The sequence below is a fragment of the Lepidochelys kempii genome, chromosome 5 (genome assembly GCF_965140265.1).
Source record: "Lepidochelys kempii isolate rLepKem1 chromosome 5, rLepKem1.hap2, whole genome shotgun sequence".
NCBI lineage: Eukaryota > Metazoa > Chordata > Testudines > Cheloniidae > Lepidochelys > Lepidochelys kempii.
In genome coordinates, this window is record NC_133260.1 from 98167075 (window position 1) to 98189624 (window position 22550).

A 22550-nucleotide genomic window follows, 5' to 3' on the forward strand; every position below is an offset into this window, starting at 1 on the left:
CTGAATATTTGCTTCTTGAGCATGAATTGTCTATAAACTACTAAGGCCAGTTTCATCAAACATTTTCATACTGACAAATATCTAAAGTACGGTCAAATCTTTCCTGTACAACCAGTCATGCTAAGCCACTGGTAGACTTGAGGGCCTCTAGGTGTAAAGCGAGACCTGCACTGAGAGTATACATTGGGGATGGTGAGGAGAGAAACTATCAAGCCCACCAATGACAACTTTGGATTTATTATTTCGAGTGTAAAGCCCAGATCCTCAAAGGTATTTAGGTGGCTACCTCCGATTGATTTGCACGTGTTAGGCATGTAAATACCTTTGTGGATCTAGGACTATATATTTCTTATGTTTGTAACATACCTAACACAATGGGCCTAAGACTACTACAATACAAATAATAATAATAATAAATAAAATATTTCACCACTTAAGAGTTATACGAGTGTAAAACTTGTTTAACACAGTGAAGCATCGAGCCATTCCTGGGGTTTTTTGTGTTCAGCCTTTAGGTTCTACTATATGTAACTCAGAGTTATGAACACCCCGGGAATGGAGGTTTGTAACTCTGAAATGTTCGTAACTCTGAACAAAACATAATGGTTATTCTTTCAAAAGTTTACAACTGAACGTTGACTTAATACAGCTTTGAAACTTTACTGTGCAGAAGACAAATGCTGCTTTCCCTTTTTTCTTTTTTTTTTTTCAGTAGTTTACATTTAACACAGTACTGTGCTGTTTGCTTTTTTTTATTTTATTTTATTTTTGATCTCTGCTGCTGCCTGATTGCATACGTCTGGTTCCAAATGAGGTGTGTGGTTGACTAGTCAGTTCGTAACTCTGGTGTTCATAACACTGAGGTTCTACTGTAGTTGTTTATATGTGAAAACTTTGCTCAGGGCACAATTTTATGTTTGTTCTAAATTTTGAAAAAGAATCTGAATAGCATTCCCCATGCACAGCCTTCACCATTGGTGACAGCAAGACAGAAGCAGCATTAGTTTTCATGATGCTGATATCTTTCATTAAAAAAAAAAATACACTGCATTGCTAGTTAATCTTGTGTTCTGCTTTTGAGACTCATTTATGTAATCCCATTCAGTTATGTTTTATCTAAGTTGTGAATTTAATTGTGCTGCTGGAAGCTGTTGAATTTTTCTCCTTGTTTTAAATTCTCATTCATTTGCATATGCTATATGCAACAACATCAGGCGTAAAATGTAGAGAAGCCATAAAGGACATATTAGATCTCTTCACAGGTTAATTTTATTTGTAAAGTTACACTTGCCTAGCTCAGAGAAAAACTGTACCTTGTATATGCTTAATCTTTTTAAAGTAAATAGAACCTTTAAGTATACTCTTTGGTTTTGGATAAATAAAAAAAAGGGATTAATAATGTCACACAGAATAGTAATATCAAAATACATTTTCCAGGCTACAGATTTTCCAGATAGTACATGTCTGGACCACACTCCAAACCAGAGATCCATCTCTGTTTAAAGCCATTTTATATTTTGTAAACAGCTGAGACGAAGGGAATGATAACCTCGGTAACAAGGCTGGAACGCATCAGAACATCATGAAACTTAGTTGTCACCACATAAAGCCACCAGAATGGTTTCATAGTCTCCTTTGGTTTCATCCTGTCAATTTAAGAACACTAAAATTATTATTACAGTTCTGACTAAAGATTCCCACTAAGATCAAGACCCCATTATGCTGGACACTGGATATACACCTTCTAAGAGAGACAGTTCTTTTCCCAAACTAAGGCCGCACATGATTAACTCAATGAACTTTGTATGGTCCCACTAAGATAATGGGACTACTCAGAGTGCATAAAACTAAACACATGAGAAAGTCTTCAGGATCACAGCATATGCAGACAAGATAGACAATGGTGGGAACCAGAAAGGATTCATTTTATAGATGAGACACTGAAGCACAAAGACATTAGGTGATTTGCCTAAGTTGATACAGTAGGTCTGTGGCAGAGCTGAGAATATCCTGAGTCCCGATCGAGTGGCTTAACTTCCCTACAATGGGTGAAATGGAAAATCTTCCTTTATCAGTTAACATGAATGTTTATTTAAACTATAATTAACCCATATTAAGATTGGGCTATTCCTAACTTGTGTTAAGATAGGGTTCTTTTGAAATAATTTTAGATGTCATGATATTTAATTGCTCACAGAATTCAACAATTTGGAGTATGATTTCCATGAGCAGCTAATTTATTAAGCTCCATGTTTTCTTAAGTGTGACTAGGCTTTGCCTGATTCAGATAGCATGTACTATCTTGCCTGATTCAGATAGCATGTACTATCTTGCCTGATTCAGATAGCATGTGTATCAGATTCAATGTTCTAATGCAGTCATGTAATTTTGCATCAAGATGGGATACAGTGCGATATCATGTGAGAGAAAGAATCATTTATAGATATATATTAAGAATACTAGTAAATTGCACCACTGTACTATCTCCAGTATTTTATCTGTGAAATGGCAGATACTGGCAAAGATTAATGTGAGTGTTTTAGTCCGTGTACTGTACGTTTCCTCTACAATCACTGTGTTTGTTACTGTGAGTATTCAGTAGCTCTCAGAAAGCTATTTGGCAGTGGTACATTTAAATCAGTGAGCTACTAGGAGATTGTTTAAATTTTCCATAAGTGCATTCTTGTTTTGCCTTTAAAAAAAGTAAGCCTAAAGGCAGAGAGACAGATCTGTAGCTGGCGTAAGCTGGCATTACTTAGTGATTTACACGAGCTAAGGGTCTCACCCTCTGAGTTCTGCTGGGGATGCCTTACTGCTCTGGGAAAGCAGCTTTTTTCAATGCTATATTAATTTGTCCTATTTAGAGGTATATATTTTTTTTTAATTTCAGTAGTTGAATTAAAGAGACAAGGTGGGTGAGGTAATATCTGTTGTTGGACCAACTTCTGTTGGAGAGAGAGACAAGCTTTCTCGCCACACAAATCTCTTCTTCAGGTCAGAACTCTGTGGCCGGAAAGCTTGTCCCTCTCACCAGCAGAAATTGGTTCAATAAAAGATGTTACTTCACCCAGCTTGTCTCTCTAATATCCTGGGACCAACACAGCTACAACTATATGGCATGCAGCAGCAGAATTGGTAATGGAAAAGTGCCAGATGGGCACCCCTGAAGACCAGAGCCCTCTGTCTATCCCCAGGATCCTTACAGCAAGGACAGGGGCAGTGTAAGAATTTCTACCATGCCCTCCCACTGTGTCTCATGTGGAACCACAGCGAAGGAGGAGAGAGTAGTTCAGTTTCTATGTTTACTCAAAAAGAACAGGAGGATTTGTGGCACCTTAGAGACTAACCCATTTATTTGCGCATAAGCTTTCGTGAGCTACAGCTCACTTCATCGGATGCGCCACCTGGCTGAAACTGCCAAAGAGTGCTGCATATCGCCATGTGCGATGGCTTTTGTGACTCATCCTGACTCACCAGGAAAGGACTCAGCCCAACCACCATTTTCACTGATGAAACATCAGCTAGTAACGATTTTTCAACCCCGCCTGAATTAAAATTGGTGACCTAAAGGGTCGCTATCAAGCCCATTACCAGCCTCCTGAGCCAGCCAATTACAATAACATTTTACATTCAGTAGTTGATATAGCTTCAGCTGAAAGGAAAAACATACCAAGATGGCCTGGCAGAGAGGTGTGCCATACAGCTTATTATAATAGCCCTTGATCTCATTCATGTCAACCTCAGAACGTGAAACCATGATTCTGTTCAGTGTTTTGTGGCGTGTCCCAGAGCCCTGTTAAAAATAAATCATGATTACCTAGGCATACAAAGCATTATTCTTAAATCACGGTGGTACGTGTTTGTTTTGACAACCTGTATGCTTTTTCACATCAAAAGCAATTGCATGTTAAACAATGGGGGCAAATGGACTGTTGCAACATAAATCAAAAATAGCTGTGGATTCATCTGACCACCCCCGTCTGAATGAGCATGGGGCTGGGGCCCCAGAACCTGCACTGCTTCTGATGCCTTCAGATTCTCCCCTTTCAGCCCCCTGACAGTGTAGAAATATGCTTGGTAAGGCTCCTTTGCTTTCTGCCGGCCCTGGACTGCCCCTTAAAGCGAGGGTTCTCTAGAGAAGCAGATTTTCCTCTGGTGTGTGGAGGTACAAGTGAAATCTGACTTGTTTTCAACGTCAGGGAAAGCACAGGTTCTCTATATTAAATAAAAACATGAGGTGTCTTGTCATCTTGATACAATTGGGTTTACATTATGCATACCTCCTATTAATGCTAATGGGAGTTATGTGAGTAAACTCCTAACCACAGGGATGGGGAAACATCCTCATTAGAGTGGCCCTTATGGTCTCATGTGATCTCCAAACTTCTACAGTGATGAGGCCTTATAAGTTACTAGATAGATACAGCTTCCATTGGCATGCTCTTAAAGGTCATTCCGGGTATAGAGACATTATCAGTTCTAGTAGTATTCCCCATTTTATATACTGTTAATATCACTGAAATCAAATTAACTTTTTAACTGTGTCCATTGTAGATAGGTAGATGCCGATGAGTTCCTATAGAGATAAAACCCTGAGCCCCTTATACCAGACAGGAAAGTGTATGGAAACTCACTGAATTCTTTTCCCTCTAGTTTCCTCCTGAGAGGCTTTTTATGGCAGGATGCTCTGGCCCAGTTTGTCATCTTATATTAAAAGGTTCTCCCTCCCCAAACAAAAGTTTTTCAGCATACTCTACCTTCATTGCCAAGTTGAGCTTTTCTGCAAAGAAAGCTGGTTTGCTTGTGGCACATTTCACTGCAATGAAACAATGTGACAGAGTTAAATATGACTCATAAGTAAAGCACACATGCAAAGTGGGGGAAGGGTACTGTAGTCAGTGCTGAGTTGGGATTTGCCAGCATGAGGTTAAAAAATACGCTCCAGTTCTCAGGTGGCAAAGTGAAGCAGTTTGCTCACTGCATAATGTTTCTAAACTGGAATAAATTAACTATACCAACCATATGCCTAATATCATGATGTATTTTAGAGGGTGCTGTTGGTACTTTTCCATTTTTTGTGTGTGACCAAATTAACCTAGCAAAGGAATAAAGCTAATTGGTGTGTTATGTTTGCACCAAACACTCAGAGCTGGGTTGGGAGTACAGTAATAATATATTTCACACTTATGCAGCACTTTGCATCCACAGGACTCAATGTCTCCTGGAGCTCTCTGGTGCACAAGCGACATACCCACTTCATCACATCATAGAGAGAATGCAACTCTTCTGTATCACTGGCCAGATTCACTCCGGCTGGTGTGTGTGGAGAGAACATGGTTCTGCCTCATCCCTCCCTCCTTTGAAGTGGGCCCAGGAGATGTTAGAAAGGAGATAGCCTTGTCTATCAGCAATTTGCCCAAGTCACCCAAAGAGTAAGTGGCAAAGTTAGAAACAGAATCCAGGTCTCCTGACTCCCAGTCCCATGTTCAGTCCACTGAGGTGTGATGTTTTAAGTCAGGATTGGTCAGCCACAGGGCAGTCCCCAGTATTGTAGCTCCACCTAGGCTCCCATCATTTGTACTGTTCGTGGTGAATAGAAAGTTTAAAGGGCATAATAACAGACATGTAACATAAACATCTGCCTTGAGTCTTTACAAAGATATTCTCCTGACAGTGCCTTAGGTGGATGATTTATAATATTTTATCAAAATGGAAAGTAAATCAGTGTGGAGAATAAAAACTCTACAGCCCTGATTTGTATTTACACTGGAGCAACTTTATACCACTCTGGAAGAATAAAGAGCCTTAAAGTGAGTTTAAATTAATTTTATGCTTGCTCTTTGGGCCTTTTACACAGCCAGAGGTATAAAGCAACTTTAGTACAAATAAGAATCAGACTCGATAGGTGGATTTCAACAAAAACATCTCTTTATGAAATGTGCATTTTCACACATTAATTTATATATTTTTTATTTATTTGAAATAACTCCTGTTTACTCCATTTTTTTCCAGTTGAACTTTCCAAAGTGTCAGATACCAAACTGTCATGTATGGTAGCCATGCTAGTTTTTAATGAAACACAGTAGGAGACCAGGATCCTTTCCCATTGGGCAATGAAAAATAGTTTACTTCTGACTTTCATATAGTTAATATGGAAAGAAGCACAGCTGAGAAGCAGTGAATTACTTGGCAAGGGGGATTACATACCAATCGTTGTCAGGCAGTTCTCAATGTCGCCTTTCAGTTCCAGGTCCAGTACCTTGTTCATGTCATGTTGGCTAAATTTGGAATATTTCTGAAAGACTAGACATGGATATCAAGCTTCGTGAAAACTGGGAAAATACTATGTTCTTGCTCTCTTCATTTTGTTAATGTTAGACAGTTCTCTGATGTCCAACATATGGAATAGACAGTTAGCTAACAGTTTGAGGATGTCATCAGATCAGCAAGAGATATACAGTGTAGGAAATAAGCTACAATTTGAAAAGCTTGCAGCAGTTTTGAGTTTCCAACAGTGGTTAGTATCAGATACTTCAGAGGAAATCACAAGAAACCCCATAATAGTTAATTATGTGATAACCTGCTCATATGTCTTCCTAACCTCAGTCAGTTAGTGCATTGGATTGTTCCCTGAAGCACAAACAGTCCTCCAAAAAGCAAGTTAAGACAGATACACATCTACTGCATTTACTTTAGAAGATCCTCAAAATGGGATTCAGTTCAACCCATAGTGTGAAATGTCCACTTTATGCACCAGTTATTGTATACCAGCATCCAAAATGTGTGTATTGGGAATATATTTCATAAGTATAACTTATTTCAAGCCTTTGCTGAAATAACCTTCTCATGTGCATGTTTCTGTTCATTGGATTATACAGCATCTGTTTACACTGATATAGCACCTGACTTTAGAAATTGGGGCCCAGTCCAATGTGTTTTTTGAAGTCAATGGAAAGACTGTTTGATTTCAAGTGAGTACTGGTTCACATCCTAAGGTGTTTCAATACTTCTGACACCTGTTACTCAGATATACGAGAGGTGCATTTTTAAAATACAGTTCCCCTGAGGCCGAAAGCTTCATTCAACTTACCCCTTCGAAGATGTGGGAAGCTTCTCGTAGTAAGGATGGTAATGAATACATTGATATCTGTTCCTTTTCTTTTCTCTCCTGCTTCATATAAGGCCTATTGTAAAGCACAGAAGTTTGTATATTATCCTTACAATGAGACAACCTGGAATACTGTACATCTAATGCTGTCACCCTCAGCTAAACAGAGGCCTTTGCACCACTGTCTTCATCAAGGACTAAGGACATTCCATACATAATATAGAATGCCTCACATTCCACAAACTTGTCCAGAGGATTATTATTCTTAGTTTTTCCCACTGTTACTGCATTCTTGGCTAAAGTCATAATAGTTTCACAGGCCACTAGACACCTGTGCTTGGCATTTCCAAACATTTGTTAACAGGACTGTTCCTGAGAGAAGTATGCTGCTGTCAATGTGGAAAGTACAGGATTGACTGGCTTTCTATTGCTGGACCCAAATATGAAATAAACTCAGTTAAGAATTCCACAGAAATGTAATATGGGAAAGCTACACACCAGATCTTCCTTTTCTTTCCATGACGGCCATTAATGGAAAACCAGAAAAACCAGACTCATCCTCTTCCTTTTCCCCAGCTCTCAGGCATCCTCCACCCACAATAATCACCTGTGGGACAGGACCCCTTTATCATGGCTAATTCCATCCAGCAAAGGAACTGGCAATAGTACTCCCTTTAGAGCCCAACAACGATGCACTTAAATAGACCTATAGAGATTCTACTGAGTGCTGTAATGTACCCCTTCCATTGTAAAGGATGAATGTGCTGTCGTCTCAGACATGCGTATGTGTGTGTTTGAAAGCAAACATGTGCTAGGAAACTGAACTCACATACTAGGAAACTGAACTCACATACTACGGGACTGAGCTTTACAATGAGGCCAACCAGCTGGCCTTTATATCAATTTTGAAGCTTTGAATTAAAGTAGTGATGACGTGATTTTACCTACAGGCATAAAAGCTCAGGATAGACTGCTATTTCAGTGTTGTTGGCCAGGGTGTTTGCCCATAATAAAAAATCACACTAATCTAGAAGCTGTACTATGGGAAATTTTTGTGGTATTCAAACTTTCATAAAAAAGATTCTAAAATCTAAAGTAACAACATACTAATAAGTATCAAGGAATCTTGAAAAGCCCATGATTACAAAGCTAAAGCTGTAGCTAAAAAGGAGAGTGCTACCAAGTTTCCTTTGGCTAGGATGGTGCAGGTGGTTCTTCTCACCCATGTACGCTTCTTTCCCCTGTCAGAAATTGGTAGATATATTGTTTTTTATATATGAAAGGAAGAGGTCATCGGTAACTTATCAGTCACACTACAGACCTCTACTTGCTCATATTCTAACAGCATTCTCCAAGAAAAGAGACTCAGTCAATCCCTAAACTAATAAAAGATCTTGGGTGGGGTAGGGAGGACACCAGTATAGCAGATTATATAATGACCTCAGCTAGAGAGATTGTGCTTGTTACAATCTATGCTGAGCATGGAAATAAAACAGACAAGAGAACACATTTCTCAAATAGAGTGCAGAGCCTTTTCTTACCCTGGCATCACTGTCAGCAAGCTCTTCATTCACACAGCCATCTTCATTTCGGTCACCCTAAAAAATTTCATTATCTCACGTTACCATTTTGTTTATATAACCCTGGAAAGAATGTCATTTCCCATTATGCCATTTTAGCATGAAGTTTGAGAGCAATAAGGTGAGTTCCAATGGGTAAGTCGATTGCTCTAAGACTTCATTGAGACTACTTATGAAGTAAAGTACTATTCACCATAAAATAAGGGGTGTCAGAATCTAACCATTAGGTAAAAATTCAGACACTTAACTCATTTTAAGATAGACTTAATAATTTTCATTCTGATCAAGAATTTTATCTCATGATGATATTTTAAATTTCAATTCTTCATTTTGCGGGGGAAATTTCACACAGATTGTGACTTCAGATCCCTGAATCATGGAGTCTGATACCTGTTGACTTTACAGACAGATTTTATATATTATGCCCACTACTGTTTTATTTAATCTGCTTTTAAATATCTGCATATAGGGCAATTTGTCCATCTTCCACACATTCTGCTTTTATCCAGCTATATTACTATTAAGAAATATTTCCTAATATCTAGTTGAAAGGTTTATGTTCCGCTTTCTTGGCATTGCGGTTTAACTTGCCATCTTCTGAGATTAAATAATTTCTATCACTTCTATTATTACCTTCAAAATACTTATAAACTCTGATCATGTGAAAAAGTTTAAAAGAAAACAGAGGCCAGTAAAAATTAGGATTTTTCTGTAACTTCTAGTTGGATGAAAACATTATTCTAAATATCAACTTGTTTAGAGAGAAATTTCGCTTCACATAGTAAGATTTCTTTTTGGGGGTTTTTTAATACAGAGTAAAAAGCAATAAACAAGTCGCCCATGGTTTCTCTGGCTGATGCACATATGTCATCTAACTCAATCAAGACTATTAACTCCTTCTTAAAAATAAAGTTTATTGGAAGTATTTGAACATGGCATACCTTGACTAGAGCAAGCAAAGCCTTTTGGAAGTCTCCAGATGTATCTGCGGCAATGTCTTTTACAAGATCTCTCTTAAGCTCTACAATAAAACAATAAGAAAAAAAATCCCATGATAATTTAAAGAATTATTTCATCTCATTTATAGAAATATTCCCTCCAGTTCCAAATCTCCTACTTAAATATGTGTTTTTATCAATATTGGAATTAGTCATTTTGATTTGGGTCCCATTGTTATCTTTGTCTTTGAATAATTTTTATGTGCTCTCTCTAGTTTGTTTACTAATAAATTGAGATGAACTGTGAAGTCTGGATTCTGATCCAAATATCTAACCTTGGGAATAGACTCATAGACTTTAAGGTCAGAAGGGACCATTATGATCGTCTAGTCTGACCTCCTGCACAACGCAGGCCACAGAATCCTGTAATAATCCACCCACTCCTGTAATAAACCCCTAACCTATGTCTCAAATCATGGTTTAAAGACTTCAAGGTGCAGAGAATCCTCTAGCAAGTGACCCATGCCCCACGCTGCAGAGGAAGGCGAAAAACCCCCAGGGCCTCTGACAGTCTGCCCTGGAGGAAAATTCCTTCCCAATCCCAAATATGGCGATCAGCTAAACCCTGAGCATGTGGGCAAGACATAGAAGGGGAGGATGCTTTAGGTCCATCTCTTTTTATAAATTCCTTGAGTCACATTTTCCATAAGGAGTCTGGTTTACATGGGAAGAAGCAGGGGACAGTAAGGTCTCTCCTGCTGCTTTGGAGTGAAACTTTTAATGCCAGGAATGGAATTTCTCAGATGCATTGGCCATGGATGCTTCAAAATCACCAACACTAGGGAGAGAAACAGCTTGACCAAACATGCCTTTATTCCTTCCCCAATGATATGTTCTGTTCATGTAATTTTACAACCTATGAATTACCTTCCCTGTAGACTCTGTTGATTTCTCTGATTTCCCTGTTGTTTCTTGAAGCCAGAATCTCAATTAAGGTATCTTCATCTGTTCCAAACCCCTGTTGGAAAATGGTTGAGCAAATTTTGTCTGACCTTATATATATAGGGAAACATAACATCTAGAAGCACAGAACCACATGTGATAACTATAAAATCAATGTTCTTGATTACAGAAGCATAAGTTTTTGGACGATTATTTCATCTGGGAGCCCATATACAGTGAGCCAAGCCTTCCAGTAAATCAGAAACAATAATCATTTCACACCATCCTATAAATTATTTTTACTGTAGTTCCTCTTTATCATACTTAATGCTACTAATGTATGAGACAGGTATTACAAAGACTGAGCAGCTTATAGGTCGGGCTTGCTCTGAGAAAACTGGGTGGAAGGAAATACAATTCCTTTTTAAAAAAAATAGTAGTTTAATAAATGCTACAGGGAAATGACAAAAATGAAAGAGCACCATTTGTTCAACCCCTATCAAGGGCTGCATTTGCCAACTGAACTTTAGTTTATGGATTATATTTCCAGATGTCTAGTGTTAAATACGTTTTCTCCATCAGAGGTTTTACTTGGCCTGACTATAACTTTAGCTTTGAAGAATTAGTCCATTCTGCTGCTTTGTGGTGGTGGTATATTTTTTAAAAGGTAAGGAGGGGTCCATTTGTGCTCCTTCTGATTCACCTGGGGCAATTCAGAAAGCTTGTTTTCTACGTGGAATTTTTCTTGTTTAGTCTACAAAATGAACTGTTCAAGAACCAAATACTGTATTCAAGATGACTGTACACATTGAACTGATGCAAGTAAAATCAGATGTTAACAAACTTGATGAAATAATTATAGTCACGAAGCAAACAAAAGGAAATTATTTAGCAGGTGCAAATCGATAACTTGGCTTTATTGCACCAGGGTATTAAATAGTCCAGTTTTCAGAGGGTGAAATTAGAACTATACACGCTCATACTTTTAACTGATTGGCACTTGCAAGCTATGGATGCATCTTCACAAACTTTTAAATAAATAATACAGATGCTACTCTTGTCTGACACTTTGAATTTATTGGTGTTCTTATTTCGCACTGCAACCAATTTTAGAATCTAAATATAACTGCAGAATATAAGCAAGGATAGCTGCAGAGTTTTTTAAGTTGGGAGTTGTGCTGAAATTTTATTGTCATACCTTCATAGCCGCCCTGAGCTCCTCAGCATCAAACTGGGCTGGAGTTTTCAACAAAGCCAAGACGACGTCTTCAAGCTGACTTTTGAGGGCTTTTTTCAAAGCTTCTTCCAGAGGCTACAAGGAAGGATAAACAATTGTAAGCTGGCAAGCTTTAAAAACCCACAGTTCAGAAGCACCCAGAAAATGACTGAGTAATCCTATTCCACCTCCCATGAGCACCTTAGGAAAAATTCACCTTCCATTTTTGAGAATCACGTTGTAAGCCTGGGGTACTTTGTCTGCTTTTTATTCATGTTGATGATTCTTTAACTAGCTATTACAAAGTGTTCAGAAGTGCTCTTTCTCCTACCCTATTAAAATAGAGATTTTTCCAACAAGCTCAGTACTGGCAAGTGACGTTAGAAATATTGTAAATTTAGGATTAGTAGTGGATCTTCACATATCCTATATACCAATGCTTCCTAACTTAAATGCAGTTCTTGACATTTCAGTGTGTGCAAAAACTATAGCCCTATGCCCACCCCAAAAACAAGACTCTAATAATTGCTTTAAGAATCTGTCACCTCTTTATTGATACACCAAGCAGGGGTACTCTGTTCTGCAAGTTAGGACCTCCTAAATCAATGGGGCTGCTACGGGAGCACTAGATTCAGTAGTTAATATCTGCTGAATTCTGCTTAGCTTCTGATACTCCACCAGTCACTAGAGTACATAGGTCCCTAGAGAATATGCTTTTAGCATTTTAAAAATCTTTCATGTTGTCAAAACTGAAAATTAAATTTTAGTTTTAAAAAGGGGTGAGATGGATCCTGACAACTTAAAGTACCAGGCTCTTTGTGACTTTGAAACTGAGTTTTAATGTAGGCCTTAATAAAATAAGAAAACTGCAAAACTGGGGCTTCCTCTCTGGGGCGGGGTAAGGCTATGTAAACCACAGTGAGGTTTGCTGAACAGGAAGACAGGAAACCTAGATCAAAAAGAGGCACTTTATTAGAACTGTTTTCTTAGTGGTTCCCTGCAAGCCACTTCAGGGAGAGTAATTTGATTGCTGGTTTCTTTGTGACTTAGCAGGGGAGGTAAAGGCTCAGTAATTTAGGTATGTTGATTGTTTAAATAATATTTCAGTTTACAATAAAGTTATGGGCTAGAGTGGAGAGTTTGTTGTAGGAAGGTGCAGAGCAACACCCTTTTCAAGGAGATACAATGATCCCCAATCCCCTGAGCACAGGGGGCAGTAAGGGTGCAGTCTGTAACATCCACTAAGATGGAGCAGCCTGTGCACCAGACCCACTCAATGGGCTGGTGTAGCAGTGAGGCAGGGCCATGATTCTGCCTCTTCCTTGCCCCTTTTGGAATGATACCCCCACCCTGAGCACACATGGAGGAGATTTCCCCTGGTTCTCCAAGCACAGATATTCTGACTGGAATTGGCCCTTATGTAGGGTTGCCAGTTTTTCTTGGACATATTCCTGGAGGTTTCATCACATGCCATAATCTTTAATTAAATATTAATCTTTAATTCCTGGCAACTCCAGGACAATCCTCGAGAGTTGGCAACCCTACCCTATGCAACCCTACCCAAGATGCACAAGGTTTCTTGCATCCTTCCCCCTGAATACCTGCACAAGGGTTAGCCACAGTCCTGCCCTTTATATTTGCTTTTCTATATACTATTAGACTGGCAATTCATACAGATATCCACGATAACAAGTGAACACATCAGCTCTTCTCATGCTATGTTGGAGCATAATCCTACAAAGTACTAAATGCCTCCAAAGTATTAGTGAGAGCTCTCAACTCCCAATGGCTCTCAATGAGTCCATTGGGACTTTAAGGTGCTGGATGATTTGCAGGATTAGAGCCTGGAACTTTACCTCAGAATGATGATGGCCATTAAGATTAATAGCATTTGCGCATCTGAGCCTGCAATGTAGTTTCAGTACAACCTCATCATTCCCAGCCACAGCCTTCAGCGACTACATAGAGAAGATTCCTTCTAATATTATGTTTTGGGAAGCTAAAACTGCATGGTAGGACTAGCTGCAAATATTGAAAAACTCAAGCTGCATATTAACGGCAGCCTTCTTGTTACTGTACCTTTCCTTTAGACTGCTGGTATGCAGCTTTGATCTGCTGGCGTTGTCCATTGGTTCTTTTAGTCAAGATATCAATGATGGTCGCTTCATCCACACCTGAAAGTGATGGAAAACAAATCTTTTTAATGACAGGTTTCAGAGTAGCAGCCGTGTTAGTCTGTATTCACAAAAAGAAAAGGAGTACTTGTGGCACCTTAGAGACTAACACATTTATTGGAGCATAAACTTGCATGAGCTACAGCTCACTTCATCGGATGCAGTGAGCTGTAGCTCACGAACGCTTATGCTCAAATAAATTTGTTAGTCTCTAAGGTGCCACAAGTCCTCCTTTTCTTTTTGCGAAATCTTTTTAAATCATTTTCATAATCCTTCCATTTTGCTTGCCTGTCTCTCTAAGTTATGTAATCAAATCATGATTTGTACATTATATTCTCTGAAATTTGTCTTGTTTACACTGCTAGACACATTTACATTTATCCGAGGAGAAAATGTTGTAATTAATTTACTAAGTTGTGATTATAGCCAAGAAAGCAGATAAATAGGTTCCTTAAAGGTTGCTGAAATCCGTGCTTGCTATGGTGTCATATACAAGGTCACTGAAATGTTCTGAGCAAAGTACCCACACTAGGCCATAGCTAAATAGAATAAATACTATTAGCTATCCCGCTCATGTTTAACTTCAGTAAGTCTAATGGAAAAAGATGTCATATTCTGGGCAAAGCGCCCAATGTGAAATTCATTAAAGACAAAAGAGTAATTGAAACAGCACATAGCACAGTATCAGCAAATTCACATCTTCTTAATCTTGGGGACATTTTATGGGAATCAAATCAAAATCATTAACTTGGCATGTAATAAAATTCTCCTTCAGTTCTCTAAAGATTACATTTATAATATTGTTACCCTTTGTGCAATAAATGCAAGAACTGTTAATGCAGCGTTACAGTCTGAAATTGAAACACAAAGTTAAGAAATCAGAACGTTCAGGTTTTTCCCATGTGACACATTCAGAATTCAGTAGTTTTGATAACTCGCTAGTCTTTTAGATATGTATGAGTTTTCTCTGCTGAATGCTGTTACCTCTGGTTCTGTCATTTTATTTAAGGTTATTCATTCTTAACTTCCCTGGGGAAAAATCCTAATTCTGTAACTGTGTGTCATATTTTTAGTCTTCTTACCCTTAGCAGTTATAGCTTTGTCCAATGCGGCAGCATCAGATGATGGACTGAAGTTAGGGTAGGTATGGACTGCGGATCCACCCTTTGAATTTTTCTAAAAGAAACAGAATTTGGTCATTTCACAGAGACTGATTTTTATGCCAAGAAGATGCTCATGTGAGTTTCCTAATTGGGAAAACTGTACTCTCTGTGCCATTATCAACGAAGGAAATGTAACCCCATTATTAAAGAAGGGAAAGAGTAGCGCACAAGGCTATTTAGCTATATAGTTACCAGCCCTACCACTGACTTGCTGTGTGACCTTGGGCAAGTCACGTAGGATCTGTTTCTGGTCCAACAACACCAGTGCACCAGGAGCAACTCCACTGAAGTCAGTGTGTTGCCACCAATGTAAGAGCATACTTAATCACTCTGTGCCTTATTTTACCCACAGGTGAAATGAGATTAGTAGTTTCTTCGCTCACAGATGTGTTGTGAAGCTTTATTAATTAATGTGTAAAATGCTTTGAAATCCTAGGATGAAATAAAATATGTAAGTGCAAACTATTGGTATTCAAATCTGTTTGGGTGTGAGGTATGATAGCACACTATACAACTACATCAGACGGGTCAAATGCCAACATCTGAACTTTCATAGAATAAATCATCTGTTCTCTGTGTCTTCAGTCTTACCTCCTGCCTTTTCTCTCTTTACTGGGTATATTTTAAAGAACTTTAGAAGTGAATGATTAAGGAAGAAGATACAAGAAACAAGGTGTACTTGCACTGGATACATTGTGATGCATAGGGCAAAATGAACTACTTAATCTACTTGAAGTGCTGATATCTCACTAAGCAACTGGGTGATGGCCTACTTCCCTAATTTTATCATTGTATGTGTTTATTAACATACACATGTATTTTGGCAAAGCTAGACTAGGGAGAGTCACATGTACTGAATACTATTAAATGTGCACCAGGATCATTGTTGGTAGATGTGGCACATTAAGAGGAGGCACTGCCTACTTCAGTGCCCCAAGGTCTCACACATGCCCTATGATTTAATTTTTACTTTGGCTGCCATGGCGAATCTTTTGAACCAAAGCAACTGCTCATGAAAAGAATTCCAGGCTGTAATGCTGCCACTGGGGCTGCCATGCTGATGAAAAGGGAGTCTGGCCAGAAGGCTGCTGTGCTCAGGCAGTCCCTGGATAGAAAAGCTGCCGGACTGGGGTGCCACAAAATGGTGTAAAGCCACCTCAGTCCACCATCTGCCCTGAGCACAACTCAGCCAGCACAGAGGAGCCGGACCAGAGCTCCCAACTTCACACTATTACAATCTTTCCTTGGTTCCTTGGTTCGTCTCCTATTTCATCAAGGAATGTTACATTCTCCATATACTGTGACTTCTTACTGGTGTGTATCACTGACATCCATTTACCCATTGCCCTAATCAGCTTGGTCATCTTGAAGGTTCTCAACATCCTCCTTGGTGTATCAACAATGTATCATATTTCTGTATCATCAGAATTTTTTTAGATGATGCAGCCCTTTTCCGTTTTGCAAATCCTTCCGTATCATTGATGAGTCTAGGACCCAGTACTCATTTTCTGAGATCCCATTTGTTACAATATTCAGTGACCCTTCCCACCCTAATCATTTTTATCCAAATCATACCATATCTGCATGAGAACAAATAACTTATTTTGATTCAATCAGTTCTTCCTTCACATTACTAGTCTCAGACTCTTGGCTTCCTATGTTTGTTTGTTTTATTTGTTTTTTAAATTTTCATGGCACTAGGGGTCCCTGTGTCCTCTTTAAATGTCATTCCATCCTGATAGTCTTTAGGTGTCCATATTCCCTTGTGTGGCAGATGGACTCATTTTAGCTTTGCTTTTTATAGTATCAATGGCTGGTGTCAGGGTTCCCTCCCCACTCTGAACTCTAGGGTACAGATGTGGGGACCCACATGAAAGACCCCCTAAGCTTATTTCTACCAGTTTAGGGTAAAACTTCCCCAAGGCACAAACTCTTTGCCCTTGGAGGGTACGCTGCCACCACCAAGTGATTTAACAAAGAATCAGGGAAAGGACCACTTGGAGTTGCTATTCCCCCAAAATATCCCCCCAAGCCCTTACACCCTTTTTCCTGGGGAGGCTTGAGAATAATATCCTAACCAATTGGCTACAAAGTGATCACAGACCCAAACCCCTGGGTCTTAGGACAATAGAGAAATCAGTCAGGCTCTTAAAAGAAACAGAACTTTATTAGAAAGAAAAACGGTAAAAGAAGCACCTCTCTAAAATTAGAAGGGAAGCTAATCTTACAGGGCAATCAGATTTAAAACACAGAGGATTTCCCTCTGGGCAAAAACTTTAAAGTTACAAAAAGAAAACCAGGAATACACCTTCCTCTTAGCACAGAGAAAATCACAAGCCAAAACAAAAGTAAACTAACACATTTCCTTGCTAGTACTTACTAATTCTAATGGAGTTGGATTGCTTGCTTTCTTGATCTGTGTCCGGCAAGCACACAGAACAGACAGACAAAAGCCTTTTCCCCTCCCCCCCAGATTTGAAAGTATCTTTTCCCCTTATTGGTCCTTTTGGTCAGGTGCCAGCTAGGTTATCTGAGCTCCTTAACCCTTTACAGGTAAAAGGATATTGTGCCTCTGGCCAGAAGGGATTTTACAGTACTGGATGCAGGAAGGTTGTTACCCTTCCCCTTATATTTATGACAGCTGGCTACACAGAATGACATTTCATTACAGTAACTGAAATGGTTGGCCCAAACGGGTGATGGATACAAACTGGTAACTAGATGTTACTGTGTGTAAATAAGAATAATATCTGTTATCTGATACTGGACTTGCCATCATAAACATATGCTAGTAGTACCTAGTGTAAAATCCTGGCCCCAATGAAGTTAATGAGAATTTTTTCATTGTCTTCAATAAGGAATGATTTCATCCCTTAAGTATATAACAAAATACAGATTGATTCCAACATTTTGGCAATCTGTGCTGATGTTTTTAACTGTGTTTCTAAAGTCATTTGTATGTGAAAGTTATGCTCTTGGGAGGTTGCAGTACTTACAATGCACTCCTGCTCCTCATTGTCCATAAACCAGGCCTGCTTCAGAAATGCTTGCACCATCGACATATTGACCCAAGTTTCTAGAGGGAGAAAATGAAATACTAGAAAACAAAATTTGGTTTTGATCACCTTCATCCTCATAGCATCCCAAAGCACTTTGTAAGCAAGAGTCCCAATCCTGGAGTTGCTATGCTCCTGTTGACTACAGTGGGAGGCTGAGTAATGTCTGCAAATTCAGACACAATGAGTTGAGAGTGAATGTGTGAGGTATATGTGGCAGCCCTTATGGCATTCAGCAATTGCTCACATGGAGCCTTAGCTATTGGAACATGTTTTGGAAGCAGAGGGGTTCCGACTAGTGTTGCAACTAGCCTGGCATCCTGTTTCCAATATTGGTCAGTATCAGCAGTTTCAAAGGAAAGAGAAAGAAACCCACAGAAAAATTTCTTCCTGCCCCCCCGCCCATTAGTTAGAAGTTGGCTTTGAGGGTTTGTAGCCTTTCAAAAGTTACTTTTCTTCTTCACATCCATATAAACCTCGAATTCTTTTATGAATTCTGCTAAGTTGGTCTAGAGGTTGTGATGCAGGTAAGGAGAGGCCAGTCAGAGCACAGCTCTGCTCTGCAAATTTTCAGCCAGTGTAAGGTCCGTTTAGGACCATAGGTAGTTGCTATAAACCCCTAGGCTGCTCTAATTTCCACCGAGGCTAAGTAGATATGGCATGAGATTCAGGTAGCCATAACTGATTCCCTCCCTCCTATGTCAACCAGATCTTGGTGCAGGAGAAAGTCTAGACCCTCATTTCCCTTTTCCATACAGACATTTTGGCAAAAAAATCCATCCATTTTCTTCTAGTAAACTATTCACGGGATTTTCTTTATTCTACAAGGTAAACAGCACTCTGACAGCATTAAAAACCTTACTTTGGTTTGTTCAATTGATTCAGAGGGTTAAGAAATAAATGAGTCTATGTGATGAAATTCATTATAGCCCAGTTTAAACAATGTATACTGATTGGAGCAACATGATAGTTTACTATAAGTGATAATAAAAGATTGCAAGAGTGCAGGAAAACACTTCCAGGGTCTCTGAGCACACTCCTGAGAGTGAAAAGCCTAATTTAGCAGGAGAAGTGGGCTAGAGAGGAACAACAGCAAGAGGATTTGAATTTGCTATCAAGAGAAAATGGAGAAGCTGGCTGGACTCTTGCCAGGATCACTAAGGAGAGGTACCTTCTCCTAAACTTCCCTCCACTCCCAACCTCAGGCTGGGGCACCATCTAGAAATGACCACAATGGAAAGGGAGAAAAAGTGACCAAGCTGCAGGTACCATGAGGGGGAGAGACATTTCTTCCTGCTTCTAATAAGTACTTGAAAAGTTATTTGGCTGATTATCAGAAGTCTGGCAAGAATTTGTCCAACTATCCAAAAGCTGAATCTCTGTAGTAATATTAAACAGCAGCCAAATACTTTTTAATTTTTGTCTTTGGAAACAAAACAAGAGATTGAATTTGATCTTACATTGTTTTTTACACTCCATTGACTTCAGTGGGATTACTTGTGATTTACACTGCTGTAAGATTGGAATCAGGCCAAACCTTTGCATACCACATTTCATATGGGGGTTTGCCTCTCCAGGAACTATATTAGATGGATCAGCATGATGGGTTTTATAGCACACTAAGTTGGTCTTGAAAGAAAGTCTATTAACGTTGTTGAACCCCATTAGCAAAAAGTTTTGATAGTGTAGACATCAGAAGTGTTTGTGTACCTATTGTCCATGCCTCCTGTATGTTCCTGCCAGCACCCAAGAAACAGTGCTTCACTCTTATATGTATCAAAAGCCAGTCCTTGGGACACAAAAAAACTACAGAAAGGAGAGAAACAGCCTCACCCATGGAGAAAAAATTAATGGAAAGTCTGAGCAGACCAAGAACCAGATTCTGCAGCACTTACTCATACTAAGTTGCTCTTACATGAGTGTTTAATTATAAAAGCAGATTGTTTTCTTGGCTTCCTTATTAAGACTATCACTAAGGTTTCTTTTTCACTTATAGCTGGAGTTTGTGAAACAATGAATACTGTTTTTAAGCAGCTAACTATTGTCAAAGTAAAAGCTCTTTTAAAAAATCATTTCCATATAAGGTATGAGTTTCCTGTTATTCATAGTTTTGCTGTAAAAATAGCTTTCCATGGTAACCCATTAAAAAACAGAATACCAGGTAATTCCAAGCAAATATGCTCTCCAATCCTTAATATTTATGCAAGATTTCTTGTGTACCTCAAGTAAAGAAAAATTGTGACAGTTCCCACCCCTGAATATAAATGCAATACTTTAAGAAATGACTGCACCCATCTGTGCCTGTGCCAACCAACACAATCTACAGAAAACTGCACAAAATCATTTGGTGAATGTACTGTAGTACATATTTGTTAAAGTTTGCTAAATCCCCACAGACCCACAAAGAACTAAAAAGTGCATACCTTTTGCTTCACACAGCTAAAAAAGTGTTACTTCTCTGGAAGCTGCAGCCTAGAAGAGGAAAGCCTAAGGCTTGTGATTTTTATAAAGCCGTTGGGTGACCACACCTAGCAACCAGAGAATATTTCTACAACTCCAATGATTGGCTGATGTTTGTTTGAAGGCTAAATATGGGCTCTGTCCAAAACACACACATACACACACACACAAATGCCATGCAAAACCATTCACTGGAGTTAACTAAGAGCAGATTTCAGAGTGAAAGAAAGAATGACAGAAATGTTAGGATACTGTCATTTTTTTTTTAACACTTCTGGGGTCAGATCCTCTGCTGGTGTAAACTGGGTGAGGTTCACTGAAGTCAATAGATTTGAAACCAGTGTGAGATAAAAATAAAGCCCAGTGCTGAATAAAATCTTAATCTTTTCACATTTTGACACATCTGAGTGTACAGCTAAAAAATCAAGACAGAAAGCAGCAGCACTTTACCTGAGGAGTCTGACTAGCAGGGAGTCTGAGAAACAGCAGATAAGAACAGCAGATGTCTTCAGTGCGAACTGGTGGCCGTCAGCCTTGCCTCCACTGGGGTAGTGATCAATGGCTCCATGTCTAGTTGGCAGCCGGTATCAAGTGGAGTGCCCCAAGGGTCGGTCCTGGGGCCGGTTTTATTCAATATCTTCATAAATGATCTGGAGGATGGTGTGGATTGCACTCTCAGCAAATTTGCGGATGATACTAAACTGGGAGAAGTGGTAGATACGCTGGAGGGGAGGGATAGGATACAGAAGGACCTAGACCAATTGGAAGATTGGGCCAAAAGGAATCTGATGAGGTTCAATAAGGATAAGTGCAGGGTCCTGCACTTAGGACGGAAGAACCCAATGCACAGCTACAGACTAGGGACCGAATGGCTAGGCAGCAGTTCTGTGGAAAAGGACCTAGGGGTGACAGTGGACGAGAAGCTGGATATGAGTCAGCAGTGTGCCCTTGTTGCCAAGAAGGCCAATGGCATTTTGGGATGTATAAGTAGGGGCATAGCGAGCAGATCGAGGGACGTGATCGTTCCCCTCTATTCGACATTGGTGAGGCCTCATCTGGAGTACTGTGTCCAGTTTTGGGCCCCACACTTCAAGAAGGATGTGGATAAATTGGAGAGAGTCCAGCGAAGGGCAACAAAAATGATTAGGGGTCTGGAACACATGAGTTATGAGGAGAGGCTGAGGGAGCTGGGATTGTTTAGCCTGCAGAAGAGAAGAATGAGGGGGGATTTGATAGCTGCTTTCAACTACCTGAAAGGGGGTTCCAAAGAGGATGGCTCTAGACTGTTCTCAATGGTAGCAGATGACAGAACGAGGAGTAATGGTCTCAAGTTGCAGTGGGGGAGGTTTAGATTGGATATTAGGAAAAACTTTTTCACTAAGAGGGTGGTGAAACACTGGAATGCGTTACCTAGGGAGGTGGTAGAATCTCCTTCCTTAGAGGTTTTTAAGGTCAGGCTTGACAAAGCCCTGGCTGGGATGATTTAACTGGGAATTGGTCCTGCTTTGAGCAGGGGGTTGGACTAGATGACCTTCTGGGGTCCCTTCCAACCCTGATATTCTATGATTCTATGATTCTATGATCTTAGAGCAGAAATGGGTCAGTATCCATAGATGATTTTTTCCATCTCACACCTTATTAGGTGCAAAAGTGATGATATTGGCCATGGTCATTTTAGAGAACCAAGATGTGAAAATAGACAAGTTTAATGGACGTGCCATAAGTGGTACTTTTAAACAAACAAATGGGCCTGAGCTGCAACGTTCAGATTTAGCTCTGGACTTCAAAGTGTGAGGGATTTGGTTCTGCACACAGACAGAGGAACCAGCTACAGTGGATAGGCAATTGGTATGCTGTGCCTCCTGCCTATCCTGCTGACCTGTAGTGTCTCATGTTCTTATGATCCCCTGGCT

At 39.6% G+C, this 22550-nt stretch overlaps 1 protein-coding gene across 2 annotated transcripts; it reads right to left on the reverse strand.

Annotated features, from left to right (window-relative positions):
* Nucleotides 1-1233: 1233 nt before the first annotated feature.
* Nucleotides 1234-20684, reverse strand: ANXA1 (annexin A1). 2 transcript variants are annotated; one of them, XM_073345139.1, is made up of 13 exons: nt 20601-20684; nt 18118-18197; nt 15041-15134; nt 13864-13958; nt 11767-11880; nt 10554-10644; nt 9630-9709; nt 8650-8706; nt 7091-7184; nt 6208-6303; nt 4758-4816; nt 3671-3793; nt 1235-1646 (listed from the first exon to the last, which is right to left on the reverse strand). In XM_073345139.1, exons 2-13 carry the CDS (start codon nt 18181-18183, stop codon nt 1590-1592), a joined length of 1026 nt encoding a protein of 341 aa, XP_073201240.1. In that variant the 5' UTR covers nt 18184-18197; nt 20601-20684; the 3' UTR covers nt 1235-1589. The 2 variants fall into 2 exon arrangements, with proteins under 2 accessions (XP_073201241.1, XP_073201240.1); XM_073345140.1 differs by lacking the exon at nt 20601-20684 and having other exon boundaries at nt 1234-1646; nt 18118-18192.
* Between the last annotated feature and the right edge of the window lie 1866 nt (nt 20685-22550).